Below are 27,901 nucleotides of genomic sequence, written 5' to 3'. Positions count from 1 at the left end.
GCTCATTCTCAGGTTTTCTTAAAGAAAAGCAGTGAAGAGTTAAGTAAGGCCTGGCTACTGCTTAATTTTTGTCCTTGTCAACCTTGGCTGCATGCTTTCAATACTAATGAAGACAAGAGTTAGAAACAGAAGAAAAAGAAAGAACAGGTAGGCAGTGGGATTTCACAGCTATGCAAGCCAAGAGATCCGGTCCTATGCTGTCCTGGATATGGGAAGTGAGAGATGTACTCAGATTGCTGGTAGTATAGAATTGGCACATCTAGAAGCGTTTCAGGTTACAAAACCACATTATGAACTGAATAATAATAAATAGTAATTTCTATAGTAATAATAATACTTTGCTATATCAAGTACAATCAAGTCTGTGCTAATAATGAATCTTTCTGCCCCACAGAAATGAATCCTACCCTGCCTGCACTTCCTCTAACTGAGCATCCTGTTGAGCAGCTGAAGAAGCGAGAACACACCTAAGGCTGTCACCCTAAATAACTGAAAACTCTGAATTTGCTTCTTGTTCCAAATAATTTTTTTGAATGTCAGTTGTTCAAGATTCTCCACATATAATGGGAGAATTCAATTCTTGAAAATATAGAAATTAAAATGAGCCTCCTCAAAAGCCTCTGAGCTGAATCATCCTCTTTCCAGGAATTAGGAATTGTTATAAAGTATCCTTGACCTGAAAAAAAACAGTGGTTTGGAAGAAAGCTAAACAGCAGCAAAGAAAAGGCAGATGACAAAAAGTCTACACGCACATTATATGCTTTATAATACAGTACCATGTACATGCCATGAATCACAGTCAGCCAAATGCCTTCATTACTTGGCATGCATATTTGCATCCAACCAAAGCACATCAATTAGCTATCCTTTCCAAACAGCTAAACACATAATAGTTATTTATGGCTCGAGACATTTTGTTTCAAAATATCCCAATGCAAAATTTGCATCATTGAAGCTAAACAATATGATATTAGTTTGCAAGTAATGCTGCTGGCCTGGGAGATCAGCAGCATTATTACCTTTTTACTATCAGGAAGAAAATTAATTTGTCTTTCACAGAAAACAATCAGCACGGAGTTTGGACAGAGAGCATCACACCTTGGCTGGATGGAGAAAAAGAGGATGGGAGGCAGCATGAAGAGCCAACCCCTCCCACCATGGGATAGAAATGACTGGTTCTATTTGCAAGCAGCAGAGGATGGAGAAGCAGACCTACATCTCCTCAGTCTGCGCAGACAGATGCCACCAGGACAGATGCCTGTGCTGTGCCAGTCTGCTGCCTCTGCCAGCCTGTAAATGCAGGTCAGGTGCTACAGCACTTCAAAGTAGCCTGAAGTCAGGGTGAGCACCAGGTACGTACATCCTTAAGGAGTGTTTTCAGCAATTTGCAGGCACGGAAAATACAGGGGTTGGCAAAAACAGCTAATAAAAATAAAAAACTATTGAAATATAAAATAAAATGCAAGAGACTGCACACAGTTAGCCACAGTAAGTCCCTCAGGAACTGCGAGATGCTGAGAGATCACTGCAAGTACAGGCTATTTCACCCTCCCTTAGACAGCTAACAGGATCCAGCCCTTCCCACCACTTAAAATTCAATACTATAAGAGACTGCCGACTCCTGCGTACATCAGAAGCAATGGGAGAAGCAAACAAAGCTGCTTTACTTTCCTCTAATCTTTCTCCCTTGTGTGCCTGCACCAGATGGTGCCGAGCTGCAGGTTGGAGGCAAAGAATAAGCCCAGAGGAAACAAAATAGTAATATTAGGTTATAAAACAGCTGACCTTCAAATATGACGTCAGCTCCTGTTTAATTGATGGGACAGGTCCAGACAGACAGACGTATGCACACTGGGATGTCCATACTCAGCACCTTCCTTTCTAATACAGGAAGGAGCCATACGGCAGCACTGTTACAAGGTCTGTTCAAACTTTACAGGTGTGAAAAGAAGCAGAGAAAAAGAGCCTCCATTTACCTTGATACAGGCAGATATGCTCCAGGAAAGCATCCCTGCCAAAAGGGTTGTGTTTAACACCTTGTCCTGGAATCCTCATTCTCTACTTGTCTGCCTCTTGTCCGCTGTAAGCAAGAGTTAAATAACCTGAGTTATGGAGCACTGATCTTCCTTCCATAAGAGGAAAATTATTAAATACAAGATACTCTGGTCCAGAGCTTTACTTCCAGCTGCTGTCAAACACTGCCAGGAATGGTGGTTTTAAGCACTGTACTGAGGACTGGGGATATCCTGCTTTGGTTGGGTACAGTCTCTGGAGAACTGCTGCAGAATACAATAAATTCCGTCTCTTTTGATGTCCTGATCTCAAACATTTCCCATCAGAAGAATGTCATATGATGATTTTGTATAGAATCATAGAGGTTGGAAAAGACCACTAAGATCATTTTGTCCAACCATCAGTGATGTCCAGCTTTGGGATGAAGAAAGCAAAACATTAAATAAGCTTGGTGGTGAAAAGGAAGGCCCTGTGCTAGGCAACTGCAACAGAGCAGGGTGAAACTCGTAGGACTGAGAGTCAGAAGCTCTGTATGGCTCTCTGCTTCCCCTGCAAAGCCATACAACAAAACACAACACCTTCCTCTCCTCAGCAAGGATGTCAACCCTTGCCCACCTGCTACAGCTGTCTTTGCAAGTAGCTGAAATGAGTTTTAAAAAAATTAAGAGGTTTGAGAAACATTAGATTTCATTTTAGTGCTTTTAGAAGAGCACTCCAGTCATGTTACACTGAAGGAAGCAGCCTGCATCACACACACTAAGTCACACAATTACAGCCACACTTCTTCAGCCTCAAGAGAAAGCCATGCTGAGGCTCCCAGCAGCAAGGGACAAAGCTACATTTGCGTGCCAACACTTAACAGCTTGGTATTTATGAGACATGAACGAGAATAAAATAGCTTGCTCTAAACATCTCAATGCTGTAACACTGAATTTCAGCCCCAAAGATGCTTAAATCAGGAAGGGACAAAGGCAAGAGCAAAGCTGCTCAATCACTGTCACAGCTGAGTGCCTGCACACAGGCACCAACACAAACACCTCTTACACACTACAGCAGTACCAGGTCTGCAAGGCTCTGCTCTCCAGAGCCTGGATGATGGCCCAGCCACCCAACTGATCACACACAGGTCCTCCACCAACCTACTGCTGCCTGGTTCTGTGAACAGCCCTGCAATTTCTTGTCCCCAGAAACCAAGGCTTGTCACAGGCTGCTGGCAGGGGAAATGCCTTGCTAAGAACTCAGGAATTTTGCACTGAGCTTGGAACTGGGACAGCAGTGATTTAACATCTACCATTAAAAGCAGTTTAAAATTTAATGGTCAGAGCATAATAAATCCTACCCAGACATTTTCAGCTTCCAAGCCAGGCCATCAGCAGGACACAAATAGCTTTGCTGCAAGGCAACCAAGAACAATTTTAAGTGTATTTTGCAGAGAACACATGCCATGAATTGTCTCTACCCATGACCTTCTCCAGCACCTTGATAAGAAGACACTGGGTCAGGAAAGGAGATACTCAAGCAACCAATATTCGCATGTTAAGTTAGGTAGAGTCAAGAAATGAGGAATAAGGCAGACCAACCCTGAACTGCAATCTGGAAGTAGAGCACTATTCTCCTTGGTGCCAAACAGAATTTTCCTTCAAAAATCACAGATGGGGCTCACCTGGGTCAAGTCTACTTCTTACACTGCACTTAGCATCTCAGGTAGCTTGAATCACTGCCTAGTGATCAGGTGTGACACTAAACAGGCTGCAGGTGATAGTGGCTCCATCTTACCCATGCATAGTTTTTCCTCTCACATCCTTAGATCACTGCCACTGTAATTTGGAGGCAATACAATGCCAACAACGGCTTCTTCAATATCCCAGTCTGTAAAGCTTAAAAATAAAGGGGCTGGGAGGGATTGTGATGAAGGGAGTGAGGTGAAGCTGTGCTATGCCAGCAAAGGGAAGAAGCCTCTCTGCAGCTGTTTGATGGAGGCTCCTGCTGTTCTAATGGAATCTTATCCAGGGAAAATAAATCTTTAATTGAAGAATGCTACAAACAAGCACAATGGGGCTTTTTTGTGGAAAAACCAATCCTACTGCAGTTTCTAAAGCTCTTGGTTGAACAGAGGGCAGCGGCAGCATCCCCACACCATGCTGAAGTCTGCATTCCTAGAATTCCCTCATGCATGCAGGCATGCCCAGAGAAGACTGCTGAGTAGCTCAGGGGTTATTAGCTGAGAGTTCAGGTTCAGATCTGCTATGGAACAGAGGTCAGGGCTCCTTGTTCCTCCTGGGCTTTTCCTGTGAACGTCTTCAATTATTCTCAGCCTTGCACCCTCAGTGTCCTTTCTCCACCCACTACTGCACTGAGCGATTCTGCATTCCTCCTGTTGTTAAAACCCAAGTAAGTGCTGTAAGGTCTCTAGGGCAGAAGTGCAGGAGGTGCACACTGCAGCAGTCTCCTGGGAGGTCTCAGAAAAACAGAAGGTTAGTGTTAATGCAGCAGGAATCAACAAGCCCTCTTGTTTCTTATTCCAAAGCGAAGACAAAGGTAGGGTTTGTTTGGCTAGGTGGTACAGCCAAGCCTTGCAAGGGAGGCAGAAAAAGATGTGGAAATTTTCTTATGCTGTTTTGGACCTCATCCCTTGAAATGGAGTGCACACGGGAGTATTTCATAGAAAAAACACCACCAGAAATTGGAAATATAGAACAAAAATATTCGGAATGATCTACACCTGTCCAGTAATACTGTTTTTTTTTTAGAGGGAAAAGGGAAGCAGAGAGAAGGGAAAAAGAGAAAACAAAATAGAACACTTTTAGCTTATTTATCCTAATTTCAAAATGGGAAGGAGTCACTACATCTTTCAGAGTTTTAGAGCAGAAAAGAAATTGAAACAAACATCTAATTTATGGGTATATTTTCAAAAAAAATACAGCATACCAGCACTGGAAAAAACAGAGCTGAAATGCATCAGGGAAGCCTAGCCATAAAGCAATAAAAATGAAAGAAGGCCCCTGAATTCCCCATGCTTCCAGCAATAAAACACAAACAACAAATGGAGAAAAGGACCTGCAAAGGTAGAGACTTAATTCCTGTTATTTGGTACTTCTGTTTGCTAGTCAAATCCCACAGTCCTTTCCTTTAAGCTATCGTATGCAGTGTTTAATAGAAACATTTTCAGCCACAGATTCTGAGCTGTATTTGGCAGCTATATTGCTAATAATAAGCTGTTAAAATATCTTGCTCCTTCAGCTTACCAACTCCATTAAACGCTTTGTGGCAGAAGCCAAGGTGCTGTGTGACCAAGAAATAAGTTGGAGATATCTCCACAGACAGCAACAGCTCAGTCAGTCACTTTGAGTGATGCCACCTACCAATCTGCACATTAACTTCAAAGGGAAAATTAGGATATCAGGGCTACTGAAAGAAGTCATCACCTACAAGAAACATGCTGTTCTCCTATGTGTTTCTAGCTGAAGGAAATTCTGTAGCAATATGATAGTTTTGATCTCAGAATGCACCTCTACTTCCCTGTGTAATTAGGTCACTAAGAGGCTAATAGTGTTCCTGCCCTTATGGCCATTTATATGAAAGTCATAATTGATGCTGTTCTTCCAAAATCAGTTTCAAGTCAGACATGCAGGCATCACTTGTAAAAGAGAAAGTATCCAAATGGTTAGACGAAGAAGCAACGCAGAAATGCTACCACCTAGTCATAGCTAAGCTTCAAGGATTAGAATGAGAGTTATTACCACCAAGAACCAGGCCTTGTTTTACCAAGACTACTAAATACTTGTTTTCAAAGTGAACCCCTAGAAGTAGGTTACTCTGTAACCTAATAAAAAGGGATGCTTATTTCCTTGTCCCTTTACTGGGACACTAAAAAGAGATGCCATTCTCTCAAATAAGAATTGGAACCAATCCTGCACAGTTTAAAAATGCAGATATATTGAACTCCCCATCACCAGCACTAGATACACAGACAAAATGTCAAGGCAGAAAGGAAGCCAAAGGCCAGAGAGACTAGATTGATGCCAACCAAGCATTACTCCATGTTTGGCATTCAGGATGGTGAATGATGGACATAAGGTCTCCAATGTCTCCCATAACACCTTATCTGGCAATAGGCCATCTGCTGGGCTTTATCCTCCCCCCTAGTAATTACTGGATGTAGGGAAATATGGACCAATGCCGATTGAGAGGGCATCCTAAAGTCCCTTTGGCACATGCTCTGATCACGCAGCATCATCAGAACTGATGGATGTTTATTCTCCTTCTGAGCTGCTGAGGCCATGAGAGCCACTGGAGATGGTGTTACCCAAAGCCTTACACAAGCACAGACAGATGCACTTGATGTACCAACATCTTTGCTAATTCAATATCTTCTGCAACTACTATCCATTAAACATAAGTCTGCATATTTGCACAGTACTTACAAGTCTCCTGCATGATTTTCTTAATAGTATCACATGACTTGAGAATAGCCAAATTTTTGTGCAAATGGGCATTTGCAAATGCTTAGAATCTTCAGGAAGAAAGATCCAGTGTCTGTACTGAACATTCCTGTCATCAGCTTCAGTTAAGGCTGAAAAACAAAAGCCTTGTCCCAACTGCAATGAAAGGTCCCCCTGGGCAGCAAGATGAGTGACTCTGCTCAGAGAACATTTGCATCTCAGCTGAATTAGTTAATGTGTGTTGAACACTCTGAAAATTGTGAAGTAGTATATAAATGCCAATGATTCTTATTTATTATTGTTTTGGTGCACAACAGCGGAAAGTAGTGCCATTTACAGACTCAAACTAAGAACAACAGGAGGTCTATCATCATGTTGGGAGTCGGGGGATTTTATTCATTTGTCTCTCCTCACTCCTATAAGAGTCCTTTCTATAGGGCTCCTATGATCTCCGCCAAGCAGGGCTGGCCTCAGCCCAGGGCAGATCTGCCAACAAGGGATGAGATCTCCACCTGCAAACCTCAGCAGTATCACTTCTCAACACTGCACTCCAAAGCACTGTCATCAGTGCCCTTGAATACCAGAACACTTTCACTGAAATTTGTTTGGGACAAAGTGAAACAAAAACAAACAAAGGCACATATACATTTCCAAGGTACATGCTCAGAGTGACATATACTTGTAGCTTTAATGTCTCCAGCTCAGACGTAAAATATGCTATGTGCTTACATAGCACTTATGACATCCCATTCTCAAGATAATTAAAATAACTGCAGAGACAGTCGTCTTTGGTATTACAAGCCTGTCAAAGTGGCTATTTTCAGTATAATGCTTCTGCCTCACTTGAACGCATTACACATTCATAAAGTTCAGAGAATAAGGAGGAAAACTAGGAGTACAGAGTCAAGCTTTAACAGAGAGCACATAAACTGTATCTGATAGATGCTCATTCAAATTCTAATAGCCCCTTTTTCCTCAATATTGCACTCAGATGTGCATTACAGCTTGTACACAGGAAAAGAGAAAAAGCTTTTAATTCAAACTGGGCAGCTTGTTCAGATATGCTGCATTTGCAGAGAGTTGCACTGCTTTTACTTTCTTCAAGTTAGTGATTGCTTACTCAGTTGCCCTGTCTATGAAATACAGAGATCTCAGCAACTTAAGCATGGAGGGCCTAATACCAAGGGGCCAATATCAACACCTGATCTGCCATTCACCACACTGTATGCAACTTTCAAAAGGCAAACTGCAGACACAGAAGGCAACAGAGCCCCTGAAGAGTTGTTACAGCAACATTCCCTCCTCTATTTGCAGATCTGCGAATTGTTTTATGAATACCATACAACCAAAAGGTTTAAATAAACATCCATTCACTGTCTATGTTGGAGGAGAAGCAAGCTCCACTGGTTGTGTGGCAGGGTCTGACCACTGCAGAGCAGCTGTGCATCTATCCCTGTGTACAGACCTGCATCCACACTCAGGCTTCAGAATTGCAAAGGAAGAAGTGTACTTAGAATATTTCCTCCTCCTCCCAGGAGGAGCCTTATTTCATTTGAATGTAATCAGCTGGCTCCCTTGTTTGCACTCAACTCCAGATTCCTCAGTACACCCAGCAATGCTGTACAGTCACATTCAAGAGTGGCAATGTACAAGAAGAGTTTACACGAATCAGTCACAAAGTACCTACAAGGGCCTGCAGGCTCCTGTAGAATGTCCTCTAGAACAGGGTCCTGTCACGCCGAGCCAGGGACAGAGATTAGAGTTATCAGCTTCGACACTCAGCAGGAACGTGTCACGAAGGATTAAATCATTATATCATGAAGTGTCAGCAAGCACAGCTTTCCTGCTGCTCTACCACTAAGTTATACATTAATTAGTGAGGAACAAAACAAACATGAAGTATCTCCAAGCACCTGTCCTGTGGATCAGGCCCAGCTATTAGCACAGGACTCTTTTCCAAGAGGAGTTCCATCGTGTCCCAGATCAGCCAAAGCATCACCACGAGACCCATTAAAACGCAAAGTGTAGAAGCCTAAAGGGAAAAGCATAGAAGCTGATTACAGTCTTTGACTTCATATTTTTAATACCTGTGTAATACAATCTCTTCCTCAGAAACTCAGTATTTGATTTTCTAAACAAGGTCATATATGCACCACTGAATAAAAATATCCTTTCTTGAGAAAAGTATGGAACAGAACCCAACAACATGAACAGGAGAGTTGAAATCAGTCATCACAGACTAGACAAAATCTCACAGCCTAACAGTTTTTGCAACAAAGCAAGAACAAACATACCTATTCTTGGATGCAGTTACTGAGAAGTGATCAGCAATTCTGGATCAAATCACATGCAAGCTCTCACTCCATCAGTGGACAGAAATTCCACCTCTAGTAGTGAAGACCTAAGCAGACCAACAACACTCCACACCTAAACCTCTACTTTTCATCTAAACCAAGGCCTTAGAAACATGTCATAGGACAGAAGAAAAGATTCTGTCCCAGTCTCTTACTGCTACTCAGCAGAATTTCTAGCTTCAGCTGTCAGGCATTTTCCCTTGCTTTCCGTCTCAAACTGCTGCCTTCTACCACTACAGACTCTGCCAAGTTACATCAGCATAGACCCTCTATTCTTTAAACTAATTTCTCAGAGCATTGGGATTCCTTCAGTACAAAATAAGATTACTTGCTAGAACTGCCTAACTGGGTCAGGCTGTAATGCCTCTCCTAGAAGCAGAGCTGTACTTGATCTCAAAGCCACTACTAGAGCAACATAGAACAGAGCAACTATCCGCCTTCACCACTTGAAGACCTTCTGAGGCTTGGCTCTCAAAAACAGGCTTCCATTTCCAGCTGTAGCCTCAGAGCGTTGTGGGGTTAAACCATACTGAGATAAAAGAGATCAATACCATAGTGCACCATATTCACTACCATACCACCTCTCACCACTTCTGAAGCACATGGAATTCTTCTGGCATTACTGAGGTCCCACTGTGTATCATTAGACACAGAAATTGGCACAGAGCAGTGAGAATTTGAGGACAGCTTAAAATGAAGCATAGGTGTCTAGACTATGTTTAGCACCCAGAACATTTTTCTTAGGGTGAAATCCACTTCTTGCTATACAAGCTGAAACCACCCAGTGCTGTGCAAAAATGTATTAACCATTTTCTAAGTAAAATCATACTGTCCAACATGAAACGTAATGTATTAACAGGATTGTTACAACTTACTTAGCATCAAGTATCTTTCAAAAGTCAAATATACTGAGGGTAAGGGAATTGATCTTTCTTAAACTGAATGCTACAGCAGATGGTAATTCCCTTATAACCAGAAAGTCACTGAAATGGTGCCTTGAAAGAATTAAAGTTTATCTGATGAAAGAGCACGTAATTCAGGGACCTGTCTGGTTGGCTGAACTACTAATTCACTCAGTCCAGGACAATTTCTAGCTGCAATAAGAGGAATACAGCAGAGTGGTGGAAATGAAACCATACAGTGGAGTTCTCTTAATAGAAAGAATGCAAAATCCATAGCAGCATCTGTCAATTGGAACATCTGCTGCTAAAGATTTATTCTGAATGCCTCACAAACCACCTTCCAGTTTCACTAGCTAAGAAAGAAGCCAAATCCAGCATTTTTCTTAGTTAGATGGTAAGACAGGATCGTGCTAAGAGAAGTTACAAAACTTCACTGGATATAAAATTCATAGTAAGGGTGAGGAACCTATGAAGTATTCTGCAGGTTACAATAAAGCTTCACTTCAGTTTGAAGAACTCATATCACACCACCGGTGATCAGAACAAGACTTGAGATATCTATGTAATGGTCATTTTTCAGCTATTTTACCCTTGCTCCCATGCATGTACACTTTTCTTTTCTAAAGCAGGGAAATTCAGTAAATACAACAACCAACACTATTTCCTGCATTAGCTTCCACAATAGGTCATCTCCTTTTCCTAAAGGAAAAATCAGGCAGATACCCCTTCCTTACTCACAACTCCATCTAGCCTATTGCTTGTTTCATACACTAGAGATGGGCAAATTAGAGAAACTCTACATGCTCCTAGGAAATTTTAACTCCTTACTTAGAGGACAGCAGACCAAACATAACAAGACAAGAGAGCAGCAAGATCCCAAGCTGCAGTGAGTGACAATTTACTCAGATACAACAGCAGTGGGTACAGAAACAAGAAAAGGAGCTGCTTAACTTCAGAAGGCCTATAAGGTCCTCAGGTAAACAGAGATCTCCAGATGAGATCCCCTTGCATCCACTGCCAGCTTTAAATGAGGTCTGGGAAGGGGTGCATCCTGGCTCCACCCCTTCCATCACTCAGGTACATTGCATGCACCTGAGCTCCCTGGGTTGGCCCTGCCTTCCCACTAGGTGCTCAATCACTGATTCAAGTCATGACTTAGCATTTCTACTATATCAAAATAACAATGAACAGAAATAATGAGTTTATTTAAGAATAGAGAACTTCATCCATCCCAACTCTGGGCTGCTAAGGAAAAATCCAGCTCAGGAGGGATGTTATCTTGTAAAATGTATTTAGTTCTTAAGCCTCACTGTAGCAAATAAGTTACAGCTCTTGTTTCCCAAGTTAGCACCCACACAACCCAAGGATCAGATTCATACACTACCATCACCTAGAAATACTTAATGGACTTAGTGGCATACCACTTAGTCTCAAAGAGAACTGAAAAATTCATGCCAAAACCTCTACCTGCAGCTGCCAACACAGGGTTTCACACAGACATTCCACTGTCACCTGGCACTGTTCGAGCTGAAGCAGCCCTGGCAAGTGAAATCCCATTGACTGGAGGTGGGAACTATCAAAAAAACTTGCACAGTGTTGAGATTCCCTTCAAGAAGCCTGGGCAGGACTGGAGATTGATTAACCTTGAGTCTCCCCTAGACTGGACTCTTTCTGCAGGCTGCTCTGGGTCTCCAAGTACACATCTGTCATTTAAATCACCAAAGCTAAAATAAAACATGTCCCCCAGCCTTCCTGAGCAGTGTTGTACTTGCTTTTATTTAGCTTCACCTACTAGGAAAGTAAAAATTTAGCTGCCTACAAGAAAGTTGAACAACTGGTTTCTAACTAGAATTCATTCAAAGTCATGCGGAATAAAAAAGGAAAAGTCAAAAACCCAACAACTCACGTATCCTGGTTACCATCCTCCACTATAATTACAAAATTGCCCTTAAAGCATAATTGCATAATTGGGCTTGGCAAGCATTCACCCAAATCTTTTACAAATATTTCCACAGACTGAAGGAACAGGCGGTGGGCAGTCTGACAAGCCTGCCATGAGAATTTGTGCCCTTAGGACATGTTCCTTGCTATTACACTAAATACTTTGCATCACAGCCTAATGTTTCAAAACAGTAGTTGAGCAAGTAAAGTACCAGCGCCTTAAAACAAATTAAGGGAAACATTTTCAAGCTACTTTCACAGCACACAGGAGCAACTCCTTTGAACAAAGAGACAGAGGTGGCTATAGGCCCCTCGCTACAAGAAAGACATTGAGGCTCTGGAGTGTGCTCAGTGAGGGGCAACAGAGCTGTGAAGGGTCTGGAACAAAATGGGGAGCAACTGAGGGAACTGAGATTGGTCAGTCTGGAGAAGAGGAAGCTCAGAGGAGACCTTATTGCTCTCTACAACTTTCTGACAGGAAGTTGTGGCTTTTTCTCACAGGTGACAGCAATAAGTCAAAAGGGAATGGCCCTAAGTTGTGCCAGGGGAGGTTCAGACTGGATATTAGGAAGAATTTCTTCTTAGAAAGAGTGGTGATGCACTGGCACAGGCTGCCCAGGGAGGTGGGGAGTCACTGACCCTGGAGGTGGTCAAGAACCGTGGAGATATGGTACTTAGGGACTTGGTTAAGTGGGCAGTATTGGTGGTAGGTGGATGGATGGTTGGACTAGATGACTTTAGAGGTCTTTTCCAACCTTTATGATTCTATGGATTCTTTCTAACTAGTAACAGAAAGAATTCAACTTAGGTGAAATTGATTGACTTCTGATAGTTATAGACAAACAGAAGACACTGATACCTTGTGAGGGTCACATTGCCAGCACAGCATCCTATCCCTTAAAAAATAAATAAAGAAAATACAGCCTCAAATACAAGTACAGAAACATGTGATCTGCAGGGAGAGGAGACCGAACAGAAGCCTGAAATGAAATCTGCAATACAGTATGGTTGTTTTTAACAGCTGTGCATTATGCATTCAGCAGCACAGGGAATGCCAGCAGGGAGCCATTATTAACATAGCCCTCAGTGTGCAGTGTGCTCCTATAACGATTGGCCTCTCTTGAGAAAAGGTGTGTGCTCACGAAGACTTAACCCTAGAGATATCGTTTCAATCCTGTTACTACTTCATCAGCTCAGTGCCACAAAAGAAACCAGAGAATTTCTCTGATTTATCATAGACAAGCAGGTAACAATTCCAACAATACATGAAATCTAGTCTACAATAGGAGGCTTCATCATCAAGTTATACCAGGGGGGCAAAAGGAAAAAAATATGTCCCATAAAATGCTGCAACGTAGTCACACTACCAATGTTGTTCTGATACACAGACCTCCAATACCATGGAGACCTCTCTTGTAGAAGACACCACTAGAAAGGAGATTCATCAGAGCAGGGAGCCAAGAAATGCTCTCAGCAGGCTCACCACTCTCCTCTATCAGGTGCTGATGGGAACTCACTCTCTATCCTATCAACAGCTCCAAGTGGCAGCGGGCTGCCAGCCCGTAGCTGAGAGCTGTGCTGAGGTGGGCAGCTTCGGTCCCACAGAAGTAATGTGCAACCACTGAAATGACAGAAAGATACACCAGAGGCCTTCAAAAAGAAACGCCAATTTGTGCCAGCTTCAACCTGTCTTTTCCCTGGTTTGAGAGACAGAGAGCATTGAGAGGAAAGAGAAGGACATGAAGCGCCCTGAACGTCCCTGATCTGAATCTACAGAGAAATTGTTGTCTCATGGTAGGAAATAAAACACCAGCACAAAGGGCTGGAGAACTCTTCTAGGTAACTGAACATCATTGTATGCCCTTAATAGAAGAAACAGCTCTGTGTGGTCTGTATCTATCCATACCCCCTCACTCTATTCTTCTCAGCTCCTCTCATTAAGAAGTAAAATGTAAGAGTCAATACCTCTAATAATGTGAGCGGCTGTGAGGCAGCAATAGCACTGGAAATATCAAGAGGCTGTTTAATATGCAATGTTCTTGCTCCCAAGAGCATAATGTTGTAATGTTGCTTTTTTTTTTTTTTTCCTATTTTTTAAAGCCTAGAACATCTGTGCTTTACAACACTTTTTTTATTTAGGTGCTGAACAAAAAGGTATTCTTTATTAAATAAAATTCCAGGAGTACTTGTACTGCAGGAACAATGCTCTCAAGATCAGGCACCCCTATAAGGTTTTGCAATATCAGTACTATGCACCACTCATCACAATTGCAGCAAATGCTTTACAAATCCAAATATCATTGGTAGCAACATCATCATTCGATAAAAATACTCCTTTATCACTCCTTAAGCACAGAAAAAGCAGTCAGAATAAATGATGAGCTCCTTTCATGACTGGCAGACAGAGACTCAGTCTCCCCATCAATCCCAGCCAGCCCGTCGTGCAGAACACAAGGCTCTCTTTCCTCCACTCCTTTTCTCGATTAATACAGCCTTTCCCTTTGAGGCTCAGTCATACCTGTGCTGAGGAGACAAGTAATTACAAGGCACTGCTCAGCATGTGTAAGAGAAGTCACCCAGCACAGACACCAAAAGACACCTGTTGTTTCAGTGAAGGGTGTCAGAAAGACCATATGGTCTTGGTGATTAAGTATGGGATGCCCAGGAATTGCCTGCATTCAGAAAATACTCAATTCCCTCACCAGATAGTTAGGTCATTTACAGCCCTATTCTGATGTGGGGGCACAAGATTTTGGATGAGGTATGGCAAGCAGCACCCCTCCCTAATTTTATCATAGCACAGCTCTTGAGATCTCCCATAGTTCTGTCACTAAGAGCCAGCATAAGACAGCATACAGAAAAAAATAGTTAACATAAAAAGAAAGCAAATATCTGAGCTAGAGGGCAAGACACAGAGTGCAAACATCAGAGAATCTGTGCAAAGTCTTCTCGCCTATCATTCATCCACAAATTATGCACCAGTGTAATTAAATCAGGAAAGCTACGTTTAATTTTCCTATAATCACCCGATGAGATAAGAGCAGTACGTATGGGAGGGATCAGGCACAGGGGAAAGAGCTATTTATTAATAAGTTAAATCATTTTAGATTTTAGAGCCTCTCTGGCTAAAAAGGGTCTGATCTACAAGCGCAGCTTCTGTGTCTAAAGCAGACAAGTCAGACACCCCATCTCCATTTCTGTGCTGGGCTTGGTTCTGACCTCTTGTCTTTTTTTCAGAAGCAAGTTGCATTGCTAACTGTGAGATGTAACTTAAACAGAAATATAGCTACTGCTTAAACCCAGTTTTAGTCTAGACACTTAAAACTAAATGCCCATCTCCCACCAATAACATTAATGAACAGCCACATTAATTTATGTTATTTGTAACAGACTAAGGCTCTCTTTTTTCACGATAGTAAGACCTCAGAGTGCACTCGCAGAAATGCAAGGTACACTACAACCTGTTCTTCTGTCTTTCTTTTATTACCTTTTCCTGCCAGTGACACAGGAAAACATGCTGCGGTCTTTGACCCCTGCAAAGACAAGCAGTGCTTTAGCAGGACCACATAAAGCCTTCTCTACCTACCAGCCACACACTCAGAACTGCTGTTCTCACAGCTCTCTGTCCTTCGCTTCATCTTGTCCAGACCTGCTTCCTCAGCCAGTTATTTAAAGCCCTGATTGGAAAACGTATCAGATTATAATAGTGGATGACCTCTACAGGATGGGGTTTTCACTAAGAAAAATCCTACGGACTTTGTTGTAACCAGTGCTTCACCACATAGCTTTTTTAAAGCAGGAAGGGAAAAATATTTATAACAGCAACTATAAATATACATGCTACTGACTTTTCAACTTGTTGTCCTTGTTCTCAAGCTAAATTTAGTCTGTTGTATCCTGTCCAACCTTTGGTGAAAAAGCAGTACATACACAAAGTTGTGCAAATCCCTAAGCGGGCAATTACCTGAGCACCTTCCCAGATAACCAGTGGATGGGTAGATGCTCACTTAATGAGCACAGGTATGCTCATGGCTACCGAGAAAGTGGTCTATTTCTGGGATGGGATACCCCCATGATACAGAAAATAATTATTATTTCAGGATAACAGCAATTATTATAGGATAGCTCAGTGCTTCTGAATGAGAAAAGTGATGCAGGTTATTCACTGCAGACCATACATGAGGCTTCAAGGGTCTGTGGGTACCTCTGAGCCACAAAGAACCACTCCCTGCCCATGCCTGCCAATTAACCACGTTCTCATTTTACACACAGAAATGTTTGGGATACTGAGACACATCTGGCAGACCGACTTAAGGTCCAGCCTGTGCATAAAAGAGCATCTTCTTGTACCCCAAGGGCTCTCATTCACATGAGTGATTTCTTAGTCAAAATAAGGTAAATATTTATCAGGAAATTAACACCTAGAGAATCAGAGTTGTTAGTCATCCCACTGCTGATCTTAATAAGCCTTAGTCATGCCAGAGCCCAGGTAATTTCTACAAGGGACAGCACCTTTTCCCCCCTACTTTAAGGATCCCTGCCCACGATGCAAAGTTTCACGCAGATGAGGACTCCCAGCCACAATCCAACTCGCTCCACTCACAGCAAGTTTTGCAACCCAAGCAAGAAACGCAGTTGAGAGGATGCTCCTCTACAAGCACCGGCCGGTCTAATAACCCCCTAAGAAATAAACACGTTAAATAAATCTGCGTTTCTGACACCCTTGATAGTTGGGAAAAAAAAAAACAATAAAGGCTCGGGCTCGCTTCGCCTCCAGCCCTGCCGGCTCGTCGTAATTCTCCAGCACCGACCAGCTCTGCGACCCAGCCTTTCCTCTCCGCTTATAAATACACCGCTGCTAAAGGGTAGGTGAGCGGACGGGGAAAAACGGCATCCCGGAGGCAAGGCGCTCTCTGAGGCCCTCGGAGCCCCCGCGGCAGGGACGCGCTCCGCGGTGCCGCACCGCCCGGAGCCCAGCGCAGAGGTCCCGCCGGCATCGCCCCCGCCCCGCGCGGTCCCTGCCCTACCCAGCATGGAGAAGATGAAGTCCTTCGCCGTGTGGATCTCCAGGGCTCGCTGATCGTCGTACTCCCTCTGGTCGTGCTTGGTGAATTCCTGGATGAGTTTATTCAATTCCTCCACCCTGGCTCCCGATCGGAAATCCAGCTCCGGGAAGGGAGGTTTGCTGTTGGTGCCGGCGGACCCTGCCTTGCTGGCGAGAGGCGCCGCCATCTTCATGCAAAAAAAAAAAAAAAAAAAAAAAAAAAAAAAAAAAAAAGGAAGAGAAGGAAATAAATTAAAAAAAAAAAAAAAAGAAGAAGAAGAAGAAGCAATGTTGCAATGGAAGAACGCAAGCCGCAGCGCAGCGGCAAGCCCGGGCGCGGGGCTGCCTGCGGGGCCCGGGAGGCGCGGAGGGCGCCGGGCGCCGCGATCAACAAGCGGCAGCGCTGCTGCGCCCCCGCCCGCGGCACCGCGGAGCCGCCCGCCGCCGCGCTGGGGGCCGGGCCGGGCGGTGCGGGGCCGCCTGCCGCCGGGGGGGCTCGCTGCTCCGCGGCGTCACGGCGGGGCGGGTGCGGAGGCTGCGGGCGCAGCTCCGGCGCGGGATGAAAGCCTTCTTTCTTTTCTTTTTTTTCTTTTTTTTTCTTTTTTTTTTTTTTTTTAATTTAAATTTAATTGTAAACTTCAACAAAAGCCGTGTCCTGCAAGTGGATTAATAACCGGCTTGCAACTCTGCTCTTCCCACATGCTCCCGGAGGCATTCTGCTTTTGTTCTCTTTTTGGCTTCGTAAGATGTGTACATATATATATGTACACACACATACATATATGTATACACACTCATACACATATATATGAGATAATATTACTGTATGTTTTGGGGCAGTAACCAAGACAAAGTGTCCTCACTGCTGCTCTGGTAACCAACCCTGAGAACTACACAAAGAGCAGGAGGGGAGGTGGGGTATCAGAAGACGTACAGGTCCGTGTCAAGGAGCCCAGACTTCCTATCCCCACCCATTCTCCCATTGTCAAGGCAGCACGCTTTTCTTCAGTATGCGTTTTTAATGCCTAATAACTTTTCAGCCTGTAGTGTTTCCCTCCCTTTAGCCTGCTCTTCTGTGCTCTGTCCCATCGTTGAGCATACATAGCGTGATTCATTATTTACCTTAGCGTACCCACTGGAAGGACTCTCTTCCAGCTGAGGAAGCATACAAATACATTGCTAGCCTTCCACAGGGCACTTCAGATGCTGTGGCACTCATGCAATCTGCTTCAGTAAGTACTGTCCTCTGAAGCTTCTTGGCAGAAAACAAAGCTTTCAGCTCAGTCTTGATCGAAGGTGAAACACCTCTACCAAATTAAGGATCGAGGCATTCAGAGAAAAAAACAAGAAGGTGGAACTAAGCCTGGTGAGAAGCATCCACAGGCTGGTTTCCCTGATGCATGGTGAATGCAGATGTAAGTGTGCAGAGATGTACACAGGGAAGTGGCCTGGTTTCACTGGACCACTCGTCTTGATCGAGCAGGCTCAGCACCTCTTGCATTAGGATCTCCTCTGAAACAAGAATGAAAATCAATTTGGACCCTGTAACAGAAACCACAGCCTTTCCAAAGGACAACAGGCAATGCCTGTGGCTTTGTCTTGTCGCTGCTCACAGCTTCTGAGGCACCGATGCGCTCATTATCTAGGAAATGATGTCCCCAAGGTAAAGGTAGGAGCGCCTGTGTGCAGGCACATGCCCTCTGCTGGGTACTGAGGCCCTATTGTGCTCAGAGCTGCACGTAGCCCACTCTGGCACACATCGCCTTCATTCACCATCTGAGCCTTTGGTGATCAGCTGCGCTGTCACATGAGCCTCTGACCAGCACCCTCCCCAGCAAAGCCCACAGATAAAACCAATCCACTGCTAGCGTTAACGCAATGGGGTCCAAAAGGCAAAGCAGCCATCAGCAGTGCTCCGTGGTGACGGCCTGCCCTGCAAGGTAAGCTCTGCCAACCTCAATGCCCTCCACGCTACCAGGCTGCAGTGCTCAGGACATCTCGCTTCCTACCCTCATGTTTTGGAAGCCCATTTGCCGCGTCTCTGCAGCGTTTTCGGCTGGGGTGACAATGTCGTGTAGGCAGACAGCTCCCTCTGGTGATTACACCTCTCCCCATCATCAACATGCACAGGAGTCACGTTAACTCCCGCACCCCAAACCACACTAAGACCTTCCGTTTTGCCTTGCCCATCCTTGAACATCTCCAAGTCCCATGTGCTGCTGCAAACATTTATAGCTGTGTGGGTACCCTTGTTCCAGTTTTGTGTAGTGCAAATCTCTAGCTGCTATAACACTGGCACCACTTGGCAAAGAAGCTGGACATGTTGATAGAAGCTACACTTCTCAGTGTCAGCTCTCCTGCCTCATCTCTTTGAAGTTGATGTTGTCCACAGGATCTGAGGACAAGGCGTCTTCCTCCTACTGTCATATATTAGTTACTGCATTGTATTTCCATACTGCAACTTCCAGTAGTTTCTTCATGAGTGTTTTCTCAGATGTTGCCTTTTAATAGGTGACATCTAAATGATCAGAGAGACTCTCCACCTACATCAAAGTCAGACATACTTCCATTCTCTTTTTTTCCCCTCTTCATTTAAAATGATTCAATCCCATTTACCAGCAGCTTTGTGGCTAGCTTTCCCTGAACTTACAGAAAACATCAAGTGCTTCAGAAATAATAGATGCTGGAAGCACCGGAGATCTCATTTTCTTTACTTTTTTAATGGCCCCTTTGCTTGGAGTTATTGGCACCTTCACATTTCTGGGAGGTTTCCATTACCCAAGGGTGTCAGCTGCTCCAGTTTTCTTTCTCATCTGATGTTTGTTGCATGTGAGACCCAAAGCATGTGCTTCATTTAGTGGTTGAGCTCAAACGTTCACCAAGAGCAGCACTGAGCAAGCAGTTTTCATTCTCTTCAAGTGTCTCTGATCAGTGCTGCACACCTCTGTCCCCACCTTACTGCTAACTGAAATTTTCCTTCATGAAAAACATCATGCTTACAATACAAGGAGCTTTCTTACTGTCTTCTATGGAAACCTCTGATGGACTTGGGTGCCTCAGTGACAAGTGGGATCCACCGCACCATCATATGCTTGTTAATACCCTTGTAACTGCATCAGCTTGCAATTCTATCTCAGCACATCAGTACAATTTAAGATCTCTGAATAAATACACAGTTAATACAAGTCTTACGTAAATCAAGCACTGGGGATTATTTGAGCAAATAAATGAGAATGAGATTGCAAATACGGTTGGCCGAGAGCTTTTCTACCAAATCTTTTTTTTTTTTTTTTCCTGAAATGGAACTTTCTGTGGAAATGTTTCAGCATCCTCAGAGTTCTTCCTGTGAACATCACTTGTGGCCTAGGAGGAATCTGTGGCCCCTCTACACTACCAGGCACAAAACTTCCCAATATGGATATTCACCTTCTTTGGGGTAGGGTCTGAATACCCTACCCACTGCACCATGCCTTCGTGCACTGAAAGCTGTGCCCTCCCTCTCACATGTACCTCTTCTTTCTCCTGTGCTCCTCCTCTTTCCTTCAAAGTACTCTCCTATTTTTCTCCCGCAGAACAGATATCTTCTTTTCTGCCCAGTGCTGCTTCCAGCACTTAGCAATAGAATGGGCCAAAGACAAATGAATCAAAAGGGAAGAAATAACTGTTCTCACTTCTGTTGCATGACCTGAGACCTCAAAATGCGTCCCACGCTTGAATAGGCTCTCTCAAAAAACTGCTGGACTGCAAGTGAGCATTAATACCACCATCTTAAGACTGAGGACATAGGTCTGCAGTAGCTATGAAGAACAACTGGCCTGGGGTACCAAGGCAGAAAGACCAGTCAGCCAGGGACCAACCCTTGAGCATCTCAATGAGGTGCTGCAAACTGGTCGGGGGAATTAACTGGAGCAAGATCCAGAAATAAGATGAAGCCTCAGAGAAATCATCTGAGGGTATTGCACTGCAGCTGGTAATTATGGCATGACGCAGACTGAGCTAGATTCAGCCCTCACTTCAACAGTACCCAGATTTTCTGAGGCTAAAAGTAGGCTCGGGAACATCTTTCCTTTCTGTACTTAGCACTGAAACAGCTGTAGCTCAAAGCTTCATGTGGCAAGGGGCTTCGCCGGGATTACTGTCTGAAGTGCTCCATTTTTTCCAATCTGGTGGCTGCAATTTGTGCTTCATGTTCCTGCAGTATCTCCTGAGCTCAAGGGCCATTGGTGCTTTGTATTGCACAGAACAGACTGTGCAGGTAAGAAGGGTGACACAAAGCAGGGAGTGAGCCATGCACAGGGAAGGACTCACTCAGATGCAGGCTGCAGATTCTGCTGTGCCATCCCCATCAGTCTTCTTTGCTGGCTCTGCACCCAGCTCTGCTCTTCCAGCCCATAGCTGAACACAGTCTGGGATCTTTCCCTCTTCCCAACACTATCCCCCATGCACCTTTTCTCCTCCCTTCACACTTTTTCTGAGTGGCCTGAATCCGCAGACCTGGGACAGTCCCAGGAGGGTGGAGCCAGAGAAGCATCACACCTGATTTCACAGTTTTCAGGAGCTAACTTTCAATCTGCTGTCCTGGTGATGCTCTGTATACTTCATCTGCTTTGCTCACCTTCAGGTCTTTTCCTCCTCCATTGGTCCCTAGGCTGGCTCTGGAGTGAGGCTCACAGAGAAGTGACAGGACCTTACCCAAGGTGCTCACCCTGTGCTTCTCTATGTCAGGATTTCCCCTTACTCTGGTGGCAGAAACTTTGCCTCTGCTCCACACACCCTAAAAATGTCTTCAAAATTGCAAGTACAGCCAGCAGCTAAAGGATACATTACGGTGGGATCAAAAAAAAACAAGTTAAGTGCATACACAGGGCAAAGAGAAACTTTCAAATGAATTTGGGTTCGTGATCTCTCCCCTAGCTCTGCAATTTAAACTGCATGCTTTAAGTAGAAAGACTAGGAGGAACTGTAGTGAACACAGACTCATGCAGCCACACCAGAACACACCCAAACACTGGAATGGAAATAGAAACACTGAAAGGGAAATGGGCTCCTGCTCTGTAACCAAGAATTCACCCTCAGATTTACCCATCTATAAAGTCAGTGTCATTTTGGCCTATGAATCCCATGCTGTCTGGAGCTGTCTCCACATGGTGAGATGTGTGGTACCAGCTGTGAAAGTCTGTTAGTCAAAATAGCATGGACTGTGCTCAGCTCTGCCCCTCTCCAAACACATGATGTGTCCCACATGTTCCCAGGGACTATAAGAAGCTCCACCTGCCCTTGTTCTCCCTTCTGTCACCAGAGACTATTTCTCAGTGTCTGTAAATAAACATCCAGGTGGTTTACAAGCACAACTTCCATATGCAGAGGATGATGACAGATGAAAAGCACCCAGAGCATACTACAGTCTTGAGACAGTTTTAAGAAGGGGTGCATTACCTTCTTGGCAGACTGAAACTTTTCTTCTAGATTAAAAATAAATTTCTCCCCCCTGGGAAGAGTTGTGATCTACATCCTGTCAGCAGAACACGGCATCGAGCCATCCACATGGCACTGGAGCTGTGCTCATTAAAATCTTTTGAAACAATGGCATTGCATCTGTCATAGCCAGCCTCAAAGTATCCATACCCAGGATGCTTACAGCATTTTCCAAAAGAATAGCAGATGCTTAGTGTGAACCCCAAGCTAGAAATGCATTGTTGCAGCTCATATATCCAAGGCCTTTGAAGAGTTCTGGAAAGCAGAATCCTGAATCTAAAATAATTTCAAACACTGAATGTTTAAAGGTCCCAGTCAGATCATTTACTGTTCTCAGTATCTTGGAAAAAAAAAAAAAAAAATATATATATATATATATATATATATATATATATATATATATATATATATATATATAATATTTATATATTTTATATATATACACACTGGTCATCTGTCTATCTCAATGTCATTTAACATAATTAGTTTGTACAATGTCACCTTTGAAGCTGATCATATAAACTTCACAAACACTAAGTCAGTTGGCTCAAGGCCTCTGTTAGTAATACTTCTGCTGCTCATTTCCCTTGTTAGTATTAATTTTTTGCTATTAAATTTGGATTATCTCAAGTAGCACAGTTTGGAATCAGCAGTGCTGGAAATTGTGCTGCACTGGAGCAGTACAAGGATATGGCCAGAACATGAAGCATCTGATCCGTATGCATTCCCCCTAAATGGAGAGGATAAAATTTGGTGTTTGGTTTTGGTTTCATAAATAATGAATGAATTCTGGTGGGGACAAACAGCAAGAGACTCTCCCTTACATATCTGCATGCATTATGTATGGCTTGACTGCAGTCACTGTGGTTGTTCATTTGTAGATAATCACACGTATTACAGTAGTATCAAAAGCCACAAATAAGAATCAGGGCCCCGTTGTACTGGAAATCAGATATAAACATAACAAAGAACTGATCATTAGCACTCCTGTTTCATTTCAGTGTACACCTGGAGATCTCACTCGGCAACTCTCTTCTTACCTGGGAGCTTAGAAAAATTACAGTGCTTGCAGCGATGGATAGATCCAGAGTGAGAAGAACCAATTACCCCATTTCTCCCACATCACCCTGTTTCTCACAAGGTGCCTGTCAGCAGCAACTTAAACCCCATGTTCTGCTCTGCAGCTCTCGGGCAGATTTCATCATGGCACTCCTCATGCAGACACTGCCAAATAGCAACTGTCTTTGTGATTTAGACATAACTGCTACTTCTTTGGAGCCTCATGAAGCAGCAATCCCAGACCACTGGGTAGTGGCTCCAATTCCCAGCTGCTTCCCTGTGTCCCAGGAGCACAGTTCTTACAGTTGTCATAAAGCAGAGGGAAAACAGAAGGTTTGTGGGAAATGCTACATTTCTCTGTAATAGCATCCATACAAAGAAAACAAGTATTGAAAGCCAGCAGTCTCTTTCCTATGATTTCCTCCACAGTGTTCTTCCTGTTACAGTATCCTAATCTGTAAATGATTGCCAAACCACTGATTCCTCTATCAGTTTCACTTTCTTCAGCATGAAGAGCTAAGAGATTTCTGAGTGTCTTCCTATTAAAATACGTTAACAAAAAAATGAAATCCAGGAGGCTTGAGCTCTGTAGTGTAAAATTAATGCCCTACTCCACTAAAAACCATTGCACATCTGATGACAAAAGGGCTATCCCCTGGCCACTGCAGACATGTTCTTAAGGTTTTTTGCATATTGCTGAGATGCTCTGGCTGATAGACAGGTTCATATCTGAAGAAGGGAAGCCCTGAGATGAGGAAAAACAAAAATCTACAGTGAAAAAATCTCCTGTAACGTTTGTGACAGACTGAGAATGTGTCAGATAAAATGCTTTAGTGATCTCTGGTAAGGGGCAGCAGTTTGTGTTCCAAACACAGGAATTGCCTGTCTGCCAAGATAGATAGTTGGAAATGAAAAACAACCAAAAAAAAAAAAAAAAAAAAAAGGGAGGAGGAAAGCAAAGTTATGGAAAATCAAGGGTATGGTGCTTTTCACAATAGAAAGATATCAGTGAGACTGGACATGCTATTTTCTGGTTGCTGGAATGATCTTCATTTACTGCTAAATGTTATGTGGTAGCAGTGGGCATATGAATACATGAAATACATATGGATCCCTTAGAATTGAAAAACATCCTTTGGTCTGAGATTATCAAACATTTTTTGTCACGTGGACTTTCAGTGGGTAATGTCAGAATACTTGCCACTAAAAAAACCTCTGTAACATTTTCCTAACTGAATTATCCTCAGAGGAAAAGAAAAACACAGAAATAAATATATATCCTTTGGTAGAATCTCTCTCTGGCCCTTGTTCTGAAAGCTTTGCGTGTTGTCTCCTGAGAAGAAAATCACATTAAGTCACTGCATTTCCCTTTCCATCCCCGGCTGTTTTGCAGATGAAGGCAAATCCTGATATTGTTGCTGTCTCCTTTCTTTCCTATCTCACAGCAAGTTCTTGCTGTAAACTCATAAGAGGTGAATGAGGATGAATGTCTGGACATTTGCTATGACTTCTGTTGTTCTCAGCTCTGCAAACACTTGCATCTGACAGCCGTAGCTGCACTGCTAAAACTCAGGGGAACTGTAGCACAGCACTGGTGTCAGGCACTGTTCAGCATGTCCCCATCAGGTGGTAGAATAACAAATCTGTTGAAAAGCTTACAACTGCAATCAGCAAGGACTTTTCCTTAGGGGATCATACTCATAGCAACAGAGCAAAAGCAGTTGGCATAAGCAGAAAAGAGAACAGAAATGCTCACCAGAAATGGAAAAGTCCCAAAGCAGATATTGCACTACAATATGTCTCTTGACTAGTGAGTTTGGAAGAGGAGCCCAGCATCACTCCTAAATACACCAAATCCATGACAGCGCTCCATCATGCTTTGAATGCATGAATCCCCCAGGATAAAAAAAAAAAGAAAAAAGAAAAAAGAAAGAAATAAAAAAGCAGCTTAAGCAAAACAGATGCCACTGGAGATAGCTTTGCTCCAGGGCTCGGTTCTGGGCACAGCATTCCTGTCACTGTCACTTCCTTGTTGAAGAAATGACATGCAAACCATCTCCACATCAGAAGCTCCATCCCCTGCAGTACTAATGCCATTAAGGAGACTGTAACTTAAGGAGATGACCTGGAGGCCTGAGTGCCATGAGCACCCTCAGCAAAGGGTGCTCAGAGTCAGAAGGAATTGCAAGGACTTCCATCACAAACTGGAGAGTCATTAAGTAGCACCATAAACACCCAGCTTACCTCACATGGTACTGTTGTTATCTGAATGGTGGGAGTGAGGGTGCAGAGCAGAATTCAATGGTCCCAATTCTGTGATGATTATAAGGGGAGAAAGAAGCAGTCTGCTCAGGAGGGATCTGTAACGGAAGTGAAGGGAACATGTTGCTCAGCCAAAGGAAATAAATAAGGAATTGATCAGTAACTGCTGTATGACACACGCAGTTACTACTTCTTGCATGTAAGCTTCCAGGATATGATCAAACACTGTTATCAACAGACAGCATTAGTCCATAAAGCTGTAATCCAAAGTAAAGCTCTTTGCACCTCCCTAGAGCTGGAGAGTTTAGATAGGAGCAAGGGTCTGCCGGTAGGAACTCCAAGCAGGATCAAAACCTCAGCTTTTTTCTTTCTTTTTTGCTAAGTGTGATGCATTTTCATGGGATTGTAAGGATGGTCTCTCGTGATTTCACAGTCTTTTTTTTCCTATAAACAAGGGCATTGGTCTCTGTTGTCTATTCTTGCTTTTCTCACCCTAATGAGTGTGCATTATAAGCAGAGGTGTACAACATAAATAGAACCTTGTAAGTACTTGTAAATAAAGACTCTTAGAAACCCTTTATAGAGAAGCCCTATAGACATTAATAGGTAGTGAACACTTTTCTATGGGCATTGTTTTTCCACTGGTCTATACAATTCAATAGAGAATTACATTCCCGCAATCAAATCCCAAAGGATGATTCAGAAAACCATTAGAAAGGATCTCATTCTCTGTAATTTTCTGCAGTAATTGAGATAAAAGCCTTTCAGGGTGCCCTCTATTGCAGTTCATGGGATTTTTCCATGGCAAAATAAATGATCAGTTTAAATTCTCCTTGGTTACTTAAGCAAAGTAAAGCCAGTAAATGCTGGATGCTTATTCAGATAGAATTTCCTTTCATTTCCATGGGAAATTTACTTAATTTTGGAAGACAACAAGGGACAAGGATTAGGTGGGCTGTTTGTGACTTATACTGTGAGACATTAAACTCCACCTTCTGCTAGAGCCAAACAACCACAGAGATTTTGCCACTTCTCTTCTGTGTGCTGGCAGGGATTTGTACTTTGCGAGATGCTGCACGCAGCAGCACTGAATTAATACATGGAGGCTCAGCAAGGCAGTGAACTCAGATCTCTGAGGATCATGGCATTTCTGGACACTCGCAAACTGCTAATTGAAAAAACATGACTATTTTTTCCAATCATGTGCTTGAAAATCCTTCTGAGGGCCAGCTTTGCTCCATCCCCACCTGTATCTCGTCCAGGAAGCAGCAGTGGTTTTACTTATGTGTTGAACTGAGCTCCTGAGAAACTCAAATGTTTCTTTGTCTCTTTTTGCTATGTTTGCTGCCCTATGAGAGGCACTAATGGGCTCTGCAGGGAACCCACTGCAGAACCTTGGGAAGAGGTCACACATATGATAGAAGGCAGCGTCATAAAAGCCATGGTGACACATGAAAGAACTTAAAGACAAAAATCACTCCTCTGCCGTGGTTTGTGGGAGCTCCCCTTGTGAGGCCACGACCTGCATTTTGGACTACATAAAGTCAAGGGTCAGGCCTCTGTGAAATTCTGACCTTGCTGACAACAATTGGAGCTATTCCATTGACTTTCCTGGGTTTCTGGTATGAGGGATTTGTCCACAGACCTTCAATTCTATGATTCTATGAGAAGCCCACTCCAGGTAGTGCCCTCTGCCCATCCTAATGGTTTTCCCTCCAGCCTGCTCCATTCCACATATCTTTGAGGTTAACAGCTGTTCACAATGAAGTGAGAACAACAGCTTCTTCAGGATGGCATTTCTCAGTCCCAGGTGTCCCAGATCCAAGAGTTTTAATGTTACTGGCCAGTTCACATGCAGCTTACAGCTTGTTTTCCTTCTGAAAAGTCAGAGACAAAGCTGGGTACAGAATACATCCTTTTAGGTCTAGTTGTCTTCTCTGATTTTTGGATCTATATCTTTCCCTGTCTAATTATCAGCCTCCCAGACACAGTGTGAAAGGAAGCTATCTCTATTTGTGGGAGCTGTAGATGTAGGCTCGAGCAGATGATACGAAGTCATTAGAAGCTTGAAGGGCAGTGAGAAGCCATCCTTTGCCTTAAAGAACAGCAGAAGCCTGCAGAAATGGCTTATCAATGATCACCATCTCTGATTCCCAGGAGAGTTTTGGAGGTATTGGATGCACTCATCAGTCACAAGACTTCCTGCTGGAATTACCACATCGATTAGCCATGTGAAAAATAGCTTTCTGCTCTCTCCACTTCAAGCAGATTCTTCCTCTCAGTGCATAGTGCCCTCCTCAACTTTATTCCAGAGTGATTTATTTTATCTGGTGGCACACTGCAAAATTTCCTGGCCTAGCATTGATCCCAATGACTTATTTTCCTCCAAAGTGTGAATTTGAGTACATC

At 43.4% G+C, this 27,901-nt stretch overlaps 1 protein-coding gene across 2 annotated transcripts in view; it reads right to left on the bottom strand.

Moving 5' to 3' along the window:
* MB21D2 (Mab-21 domain containing 2) overlaps positions 1-26,885 on the bottom strand; it is a 60,905-nt gene extending 34,020 nt beyond the window's left edge. The window contains exons 1-4 of one of the 2 annotated variants that reach the window (XM_031603401.2): positions 26,740-26,885; positions 25,475-25,590; positions 17,819-18,208; positions 16,680-16,884 (exon numbers count right to left, since the gene is read on the bottom strand). In XM_031603401.2, coding sequence (XP_031459261.1) covers positions 16,680-16,884; positions 17,819-17,863 — 250 coding nt within the window. In that variant the 5' untranslated portion in view covers positions 17,864-18,208; positions 25,475-25,590; positions 26,740-26,885. Of the gene's footprint in view, positions 1-16,679; positions 16,891-17,818; positions 18,209-25,474; positions 25,591-26,739 lie in introns of those variants that run through there. The other variant, XM_031603402.2, reaches the window with a different exon arrangement.
* Positions 26,886-27,901: the final 1,016 nt, after the last annotated feature.

The sequence above is a fragment of the Phasianus colchicus genome, chromosome 10 (assembly GCF_987193195.1).
Source record: "Phasianus colchicus chromosome 10, bPhaCol1.hap1.1, whole genome shotgun sequence".
In the NCBI taxonomy this organism is placed as follows: Eukaryota; Metazoa; Chordata; class Aves; order Galliformes; family Phasianidae; genus Phasianus; species Phasianus colchicus.
The sequence above is the reverse complement of the archived record's forward strand: the minus strand, read 5'-3'. Positions and strand labels throughout refer to the sequence as shown.